The sequence below is a fragment of the Lipotes vexillifer genome, unplaced genomic scaffold (genome assembly GCF_000442215.2).
Source record: "Lipotes vexillifer unplaced genomic scaffold, Lipotes_vexillifer_v1.1 scaffold629, whole genome shotgun sequence".
In the NCBI taxonomy this organism is placed as follows: domain Eukaryota; kingdom Metazoa; phylum Chordata; class Mammalia; order Artiodactyla; family Lipotidae; genus Lipotes; species Lipotes vexillifer.
The window spans coordinates 287,168-296,900 of NW_006774188.1; the positions used below are offsets into that span (position 1 = coordinate 287,168).

A 9,733-nucleotide genomic window follows, 5' to 3' on the forward strand; every position below is an offset into this window, starting at 1 on the left:
CCCGTATCCCCTGCATCGGCAGGCGGACTCTCAACCACTGCGCCACCAGGGAGGCCCCTCTCTCTTTTTCTTGATGAGTCTGGCTAATGGTTTATCAATTCTGTTCATCTTCTCAAAGAACCAGCTTTTAGTTTTATTGATCTTTGCTATTGTTTTCTTTGTTTCTATTTCGTTTATTTCTGCTCTGATCTTTATGATTTCTTTCCTTCTACTAACTTTGGGGTTTGTTTGTTCTTCTTTCTCTAGTTCCTTTAGTGTAAAGTTAGATTGTTTGAGATTTTTCTTGTTTCTTGAGGTAGGATTGTATTACTATAAACTTCCCTCTTAGAACTGCTTTTGCTGCATCCCATAGGTTTTGGATCGTTGTGTTTTCATTGTCATTTGTCTCTAGGTATTTTTTGGTTTCCTCTGATTTCTTCAGTGATCTCTTGGTTATTTAGTAACATATTGTTTAGCCTCCATGTGTTTGTGTTTTTTACTTTTTTTCCCCTGTAATTGATTTCTAATCTCATAGCATTGTGGTCAGAAAAGATGCTTGATATGATTTCAATTTTCTTAAAGTTACTGAGGCTTGATTTGTAACCCAAGATGTGATCTATCCTGAAGACTGTTCTGTGTGCACTTGAGAAGAAAGTGTAATCTGCTGTTTTCGGATGGAATGTCCTGTAAATATCAGTGAAATCTATCTGGTCTATTGTGTCATTTAAATCTTGTGTTTCTTTATTAATTTTCTGTCTGGATGATCTGTCCATTGGTGTTAGTGAAGTGTTAAAGTCCTCCACTATTATTGTGTTACTGTCAATTTCCTCTTTTATAGCTGTTAGTAGTTGCATTATGTATTGAGGTGCTCCTATGTTGGGTGCATATATATATATTTTTTAACATCTTTATTGGGGTATAATTGCTTTACAATGGTGTGTTAGTTTCTGCTTTATAACAAAGTCAATCAGTTATACATATACATATGTTCCCATATCTCTTCCCTCTTGCGTCTCCCTCCCTCCCAGCCTCCCTATCCCACCCCTCCAGGTGGTCACAAAGCACCGAGCCAATATTCCTGTGCCATGCGGCTGCTTCCCACTAGCTATCTACCTTACGTTTGTTAGTGTATATATGTCCATGCCTCTCTCTCGCCCTGTCACAGCTCACCCTTCCCCCTCCCCATATCCTCAAGTCCGTTCTCCAGTAGGTCTGTGTCTTTATTCCTGTCTTACCCCTAGGTTCTTCATGACATTTTTTTCCCTTAAATTCCATATATATGTGTTAGCATACGGTATTTGTCTTTCTCTTTCTGACTTACTTCACTCTGTATGATAGACTCTAGGTCTATCCACCTCATTACAAATAGCTCAATTTCGTTTCTTTTTATGGCTGAGTAATATTCCATTGTATATATGTGCCACATCTTCTTTATCCATTCATCCGATGATGGGCACTTAGGTTGTTTCCATCTCTGGGCTATTGTAAATAGAGCTGCAATGAACATTTTGGTACATGACTCTTTTTGAATTTTGGTTTTCTCAGGGTATATGCCCAGTAGTGGGATTGCTGGATCATATGGTAGTTCTATTTGTAGTTTTTTAAGGAACCTCCATACTGTTCTCCATAGTGGCTGAACCAATTCACATTCCCACCAGCAGTGCAAGAGTGTTCCCTTTTCTCCACACCCTCTCCAGCATTTATTGTTTCTAGATTTTTTGATGATGGCCAATCTGACTGGTGTGAGATTATATCTCATTGTAGTTTTGATTTGGATTTCTCTAATGATTAATGATGCTGAGCATTCTTTCATGTGTTTGTTGGCAGTCTGTATATCTTCTTTGGAGAAATGTCTATTTAGGTCTTCTGCCCATTTTTGGATTGGGTTGTTTGTTTTTTTGATATTGAGCTGCATGAGCTGCTTGTAAATTTTGGAAATTAATCCTTTGTCAGTTGCTTCATTTGCAGATATTCTCTCCCATTCTAAGGGTTGTCTTTTGGTCTTGTTTATGGTTTCCTTTGCTGTGCAAAAGCTTGGGTGCATATATATTTATAATTGTTATATCTTCTTCTTGGATTGATCCCTTGATCATTATCTAGTGTCCTTCCTTGTCTCTTGTAACATTCTTTATTTTAAAATCTATTTTATCTGATAAGAGTATTGCTACTGCATCTTTCCTTTGATTTCCATTTGCATGGAATATCTTTTTCCATCCCCTCACTTCCAGTCTGTATGTGGCCCTAGGTCTGAAGTGGGTCTCTTCTAGACAGCATATATATGGGTCTTGTTTTTGTATCCATTCAGCAAGCCTGTGTCTTTTGGTTGAATCATTTAATCCATTCACGTTTAAGGTTATTATCAATATGTATGTTCCTATTACCATTTTCTTAATTGTTTTGGGTTTGTTTTTGTAGGTCCTTTTCTTGTCTTGTGTTTCCCACTTAGAGTAGTCCCTTTAGCATTTGTTGTAGTGCTGGTTTGGTTGTGCTGAATTCTCTTAGCTTTTGCTTGTCTGTAAATCTTTTGAGTTCTCCATGGAATCTGAATGAGATCCTTGCCGGGTAGAGTAATCTTGGTTGCAGTTTCTTCCCTTTCATCACTTTAAATATATCGTGCCACTCCCTTCTGGCTTATAGAGTTTCTGCTGAGAAATCAGCCTTTCACCTTATGGGAGTTCCTTTGTATGTTATTTGTTGTCGTTCCCTTGTTGCTTTCAGTAATTTTTCTTTGTCTTTAATTTTTGTCAGTTTGATTACTATATGTCTCGGCATGTTTCTCCTTGGGTTTATCCTGCCTGGGGCTCTCTGCACTTCCTGGACTTGGATGGCTATTTCCTTTCCCATGTTAGGGAAATTTTCGACTATAATCTCTTCAAATATTTTCTTGGTTCTTTTCTCTCTTTTCTCCTTCTGGGACCCCTGTAATGTGAATGTTGTTGTGCTTAATGTTGTCCCAGAAGCCTCTTAGGCTGTCTTCATTTCTTTTCATTCTTTTTTCTTTATTCTGTTCTGTGGCAGTGAATTCCACCATTCTGTCTTCCAGGTCACTTATCTGTTCTTCTGCCTCAGTTATTCTGCTATTGACTCCTTCTAGTGTATTTTTCATTTCAGTTATTGTATTGTTCATCTCTGTTTGTTTGTTCTTTAATTCTTCTAGGTGTTTGTTCTTTATTTCTTCTAGGTTTGTTAAACATTTCTTGCATCTTCTTGAACTTTGCCTCCATTCTTTTTTTTTTTTTAATTTATTTTATTTTTTAATTTTTGTCTCTGTTGGATCTTCATTGCTGCGTGCGGGCTTTCTCTAGTTGCAGTGAGCGGGGCTACTCTTCATTGAGGTGCACAGGCTTCTCATTGTGGTGGCTTCTCTTGTTGTGGAGCATGGGCTTTAGGCGCACAGGCTACAGTAGTTGTGGCTTGTGGGCTCTAGAGTGCAGGCTCAGAAGTTGTGGTGCCTGGGCTTAGTTGCTCCGCGGCATGTGGGATCTTCCCGGACCAGGGCTCGAACCTGTGTCCCCTGCATTGACAGGAGGATTCTTAACCACTGTGCCACCAGGGAAGCCCTGCCTCCATTCTTTTTCTGAGGTCCTGGATCATCTTCACTATCATTATTCTGAATTCTTTTTCTGGAAAGTTGCCTATCTCCACTTCATTTAGTTGTTTTTCTGGGGTTTTATCTTGTTCCTTCATCTGGTACAAAGTCCTCTGCCTGTGAGTGTGGTTTTTCTTCCACAGGCTGCAGAATTGTAGTTCTTCTTGCTTCTGCTGTTTGCCCTCTCTCCTTTTTTTTTTTTTTTTTTTTTTTTGGCCATGCCACACAGTATGTGGGATATTAGTTCCCCGACCAGGGATCAAACCTGGGCCCCTGGCAGTGAGAGCAGAATCCTAACCACTGGACTGCCAGGGAATTCCCTATGATGCATTTTTGCTAATTTTTGTATATGGTATGAGGTAGGGTTCCAACTAAATTCTTTTGCATTTGGATATCCAATTGTCCCAGAACCATTTGTTGAAAAGATTATTTTCTTGGGCTTCCCTGGTGGCGCAGTGGTTGAGAGTCCGCCTGCTGATGTGGGGGACGCGGGTTCGTGCCCCGGTCTGGGAGGATCCCACGTGCCGCGGAGTGGCTGGGCCCGTGAGCCATGGCCGCTGGGCCTGCGCGTCCGGAGCCTGTGCTCCGCAGCGGGAGAGGCCACAGCGGTGAGAGGCCCGCATACCGTAAAAAAAAAAAAAAAGATTATTTTCTCTTTGCTGAATTGTCATGATAGCTGTATTAGTCCATCTTGGGCTGCCATAACAGAATACCACAAACTAGATGGCTTAAATGACATTAATTTATTTTATCACAGTTCTGGAGGCTGGAAGTTCAAGATCAAGATGCTGGCAGGGCTAGTCTCTGGTGAGGCCTCTCTTCTGCATTGCAGATGGTTACCTTCTTGCTATGTCCTCACATGGCCTTTCCTCTGTGTGCATATATTCTTGGTGTCTCCTTCTCTTCTTAATAAGGACACTAGTTCTATTGGATTAAGGCCTTACCCTTATGACCTCATTTCACCATAATTACCTCCTTAAAGACCCTATCTTCATTATAGTAACATGGGGGTTAGAGCTTCAACCTATGGATTTGGGGGGCCATGAATCAGTCTATAACAGTAGTATGACCAAAAATCAATTGACCATAAATGTGAGGGTTTACTTCTGCACTTTTAATTCTATTCCATTCATTTACATGTGTATCCCTATGCCAGTATAACGTTATCTTGATTACAGTAGCTTTATAGTAAGTTTTGAAATTGGTCAATCTTTTACCTATACCGGTTAATACTTACCAAAGTCCCACTGGGAATATCAGTATCATGACCATGCTGATGTCATAACCATGCTTCAGTAGTTCTTATTGTATGTAATATTTGAATTTTGTATTTGAATAATTTTTACAGCATGTCTTAGCTTACAGGGCATTTTCATTTGCTGTATCATTTGCTGTTCACCATAAACTTATAAAGAATTTAAGGCTTAGTGCATTGGAGGCTGTAGAGGCCTACAGATGCCGAGTCATTTCCAGAGAGTCATCCAGACCCTCTTGGTCATCAGTGATAGTGTTTTCACTCAGAAATGGCAGGTTTTGCTGGTGGTATTGGTGAGTTCCCTTAAACAGAAGTACTACACTTATAAGGCTTGTTTTTTAAATGCAAAGGTATCTTTAAGTCTTTTTTTTCCTCAACCTTTCATGTTTTCAAGAACCATCTGGAGAACTCAGCAGGTCTGGGGTGGGGCCTGAGAATTGGCATTTCTAGCACGTTCTCAGAGATCCTGCTGTTTGTCCACAGCCCAGAGTTTGAGTAACACGGTTTTTTTTGTTTTTTGTTTTTTAACATCTTTATTGGGGTATAATTGCTTTACAATGGTGTGTTAGTTTCTGCTTTATAACAGAGTGAATCAGTTATACATATACATATGTTCCCATATCTCTTCCCTCTTTGTCTCCCTCCCTCCCACCCTCCCTATCCCACCCCTCCAGACAGCCACAAAGAACCAAGCTGGTTTCCCTGTGCCATGCGGCTGCTTCCCACTGGCTATCTACCTTACGTTTGTTAGTCCATGTCTCTCTCTCGCCCTATCGCACCTCACCCTTCCCCCTCCCCATATCCTCAAATCTGTTCTCCAGTAGGTCTGTGTCTTTATTCCTGTTTTACCCCTAGGTTCTTCATAACATTTTTTTTTTCTTAAATTCCATATATATGAGTAACACGGTTTTAATGGACGTAGTGTTAGGGGTTTGCTTCACATGGTTGTTTCAGACTTATCAACTCTCCTTTTTACCTTCAGAGTTGGCTTAGATGGTCCAGGAAGCAGTTTTCTTGAAACGGTATAGTTTTAAAAATTGTTTCTCACATGATGTCAAAGATCGTGAGCCTTTTACTCAATCATTAAAAAAGAAAACAACCCTCCATTGAATCCCTGCTGTATACTAGATGCAGAGAATACAAAAATGAGTAAAAGAATTATCCTTGAGAAACTTTTCTGGGTGGTGAAAAGTTGGGACACCCCTCCTGCATTAAATGGGGACTTAAAACAATTGTAGTTACAACAATGAAGAGAAGGTATATGAAACACCTGGGACCTTGTTATTATCATTTCTTTTCTGCTATCATCTTTTGTTTGTTATGAAGCTGACTTTGCTTGTTCTTTGAGTTTAAAAACAGTTATAACTGCAGGTAGATCAGAAAGAAGAAGGTTTTTTTTAACCACTCCAAGCATCTATGACCAATGTAAATAGCAGTATCTCAGCTACATGACACTGTACAAGGTCCTATAGAGTGAACCTTAGAGACATGTTTGAACAAGATGGACATACACAGGAGTCAGGCAGGCACTGATATTACAGTTAAATATATATATATATATATATATATACACACACACACAAAGGGGAATATAAAGACTAAATGGTACACATTATATATCAAACAAAGCATTCTGAGCCGGTGTGGTCTAGTGAGCTCTAAAATGGTAATTACATTTTCTCTGAGGTAAACATTGGAGGATGCAGAGTTAGGGCAAACACTGGTCCTGTGAAGCGCCCAGAGCACATGTCATCCCTGGGTTGTTTTTCTGTTGTGTTCCTTATCCCAGGCAGAGAGCAGACTCCATTCTTAACCCTGTGCTTTAAGCCTTTCTCTTTCCTTTCCAGTGACTGCCATGTGGCACGGGTCTCTGCGCAGGCTCGTAATGAGACAGTAGCAAGGCGGCTGTGGGATGTCAGCTGTGACCTGCTGGGCATCCCTGTGGATTGACAGGTGATGGCAGTTGGACCCAAGAGAAGCCTGCAGTAGACTACTAAGTACTCCCTGCCAAAATGATTCTCCTTCAGGATGGCCAAAACCTTGAGCACAAAGAAAGCAAACCTTCCAGCCTTGCCTGCTTGATGTCTGATAACAGCCCAGTGTACACTGCCAGATTCATCTAAACGCCTTGCATTTGTCCAGATTTATTTTGCTCCTGTTACTGCCAGAGTTACTAGAGATAATATAGGAGAAGTAGACCTTCATATGACCTCCAAGCTCATATTTTCCTTCTGAAGCCTACTACCTAGGAGAACCTAAGCTATGGCAGGGGTTAATTTCTGGCACTTTGGATTAGTTTCTATCCTCTTTGTCCACGGTGTACTTCCTCCCAACCAAACAACCTTCAAGCGGGGCCATCCTTTAGTCTTAGCTAAACTCCAGGAGTCACAGTGGCTTGGCTCAAGAGCAGGGCTTGTCCCTCACCTCTTAAGAAAACCATCATGGCACCAACATCTGGATTCTTTCAGGAAACTTCACTGAATCTGGATTGTGGCATGGCTTTATCTCTGACAACCTAAAGCCACTGCTGCTAAAACATATTCACATGCCTAGACCACAGAAGAGCTTCCTTTTCTAAGAAGTTGGTGGAGTTTACAGGATGCCAGAAATTTGGGGAAAGGCAAAAATAAAAATCAAATTTAAACTGTCATTCATTTTCCTGCTGTTTCTCAAATCAGCAAGAGGGTAGTGAAAGAAGCAGCTTGAGAAGATAGGCCACCTGACTTCAGTTACTGACCCTAGATCCATGGAGGCCTCCTTTTTGTGCCTTGGTTTCTCTTAGCAAACCAGAAGGGAAAGGCTATTTAGTGATTGTCCCTGAGTATATCTTTGTGTGTGTTCTTGTGTATTTATGCAGCTGGGAGTATTCAAAATAGCACAAAGGAACAGTATTAAACTGGACCCCCGTGCAGGTAAATAATCAGAGACGGAGCAGACCTGTGTCATTTGGTCTTTGATAGAATGGAAAATGAACTCTGTATATGCTGATAACTACCCACCAAGAAGCACATGGGTGGCAGGGAGGAAGTCCAAAAAAGAGAAGAATCCTGGAAGATAATGCATGCAAAGGCAATGAAGGGACTAGAACAGGGTTTTAAAAAAAACCACACACACACTCACACAACAGCTAAATATGTTAGTAATATCCAGCAGTAGAAGAATTGAGGGTGACCACTTGAGTTCAAGAAAGACGGGAAAGGCACTCTGTTAAGCACCAATCAACCTATGTGGCAGAAAAAAACCCAGACAAACAAAAACAAAAAAACAAACAAACAAAAAACCCCCAATTATTTATTCAGCAAAATTATCTTAAGGACAGATATTGGTAATTATAGTCAATTTAAACATCTTTCAGGGCATTTCCTTACATTATCTTGACAAGATTAAAATGTCTACTGTACTTGCTAGAAATCTACAATTTATTTGGAGAATGTTTCTCAAAAGTAATGCTGCCAAAGGAAGGCTGAGAAATTGGTACTGTTCCATCACTTGTTTGGAGTACATTCTTCTAATAGTGTTTGTGATTTTCTTGGACTAACAATTTACATGTTCACTTTTGTGGAGAAAAGAGTTATAGGACCACAGTCTTCTCATATTTGTAAATAATCTTTTGTTGAACTTGTTTTGACCATTAGGCTATATATTTAGACATGGTCATTTTGTGAAAAAATTGGAAAACTTTTGATAATAGTGCAGAACTGAGTTAATATTTTACTTAATTTATATTAACTGTCAATGAAAAATTAAAAAATTTGATTATTATGTTTTTATTTACCAGAATAAAAACTGTAAGAATTAAACATTTAATTTGAGTCGACAGAAGAAAACAACTAAATGAAAGCTTAATTAGAGTCAAAAGAAGAAAACACTTCTCATTACTACGGTTATGCAATCATTTCTTGTTCGTGAGGATAATTTGTCCCATAGTCAGCCACAGTACAGTCTCAATTCAAACTCCATTAACTTGGGTTGTGTGATAATTTGATTATTCATTCACCCATTTTCTACTAATCTTTTATGATGCTGTTCAAAGATCATGTTTTCCATCCCAGGCTATTTGTTACCTCTCCTTTTTGTACTTGTCCCTTCTATAACACAATGCTATGGGACCTACAGTACACTGCCACTAACAATCTTGACTTTTCTCTGTCTATGCTCAATGAATATTAGCAGCTCAACAAAAGTTTGTTGAATCAATGGTCTTTGAACTCAGTCTAATAAGGGTCCAGGAGATATAAATCACCAAATCATTTCCCTCTGAACAGTCATATGTCTTTTAATACGTGTGGGCAGTCTTAAGTATTGGGCTGCCAAGCAAACATTTCAGAACGGGTTCTACAGGCACACCATCAGTGAAAATGGGAATTTTCGTCCACTAAACCATGAAAACCCACGGAGTGCAGGAAAAGACTTCGTAATTGTTAACACATTACATACACTTAGTGAGAAAGAGACCTGATGAAGCCAGGTCCGCCTTGCTCACTACATATAAATAATACACATATAAATTACATATATACATATGTATACACACACATATATTACATATATAAATAATACATAAATTACCCAAGGTCAGAGTGAATCTTTTATTCAACTCATGCCCAGATCCAGGAACAAAGGCTACGCTTAAATTGAAACACCTGCTGAGTGAACGACTGCATGGCGTGCCCAGCCGCTAGAGGCTGAGCGTATATTTTGGGGGTCACACTGCCCGGGGACCACTTCTGAAAAAATGTGACTCTGGTGACGACTCCCCAGTAAAAGTGCTTTAAGCTCGAGCGCAGGCAGGAACCTGGCCCAGCTATCTTCCAAGAACTGAAAGCTAACAGTCGGAATGTGAACTGAGGAAGTCAGGGTGGCCAAACAGTGCGGTGACTGAGAAGATGACAACAAGGCGCCTACCAAAT

The 9,733-nt window shown here is 39.9% G+C and overlaps 1 protein-coding gene across 3 annotated transcripts in view; it reads left to right on the forward strand.

Annotated features, from left to right (window-relative positions):
* Nucleotides 1-7,242, forward strand: part of RDH11 (retinol dehydrogenase 11) — a 24,664-nt gene extending 17,422 nt beyond the window's left edge. The window contains exon 6 of one of the 3 annotated variants that reach the window (XM_007449007.1): nucleotides 6,671-7,059. In XM_007449007.1, coding sequence (XP_007449069.1) covers nucleotides 6,671-6,773 — 103 coding nt within the window. In that variant the 3' untranslated portion in view covers nucleotides 6,774-7,059. Of the gene's footprint in view, nucleotides 1-6,670 lie in introns of all 3 variants that reach the window. The other 2 variants (XM_007449005.1, XM_007449006.1) reach the window with 2 other exon arrangements.
* Nucleotides 7,243-9,733: the final 2,491 nt, after the last annotated feature.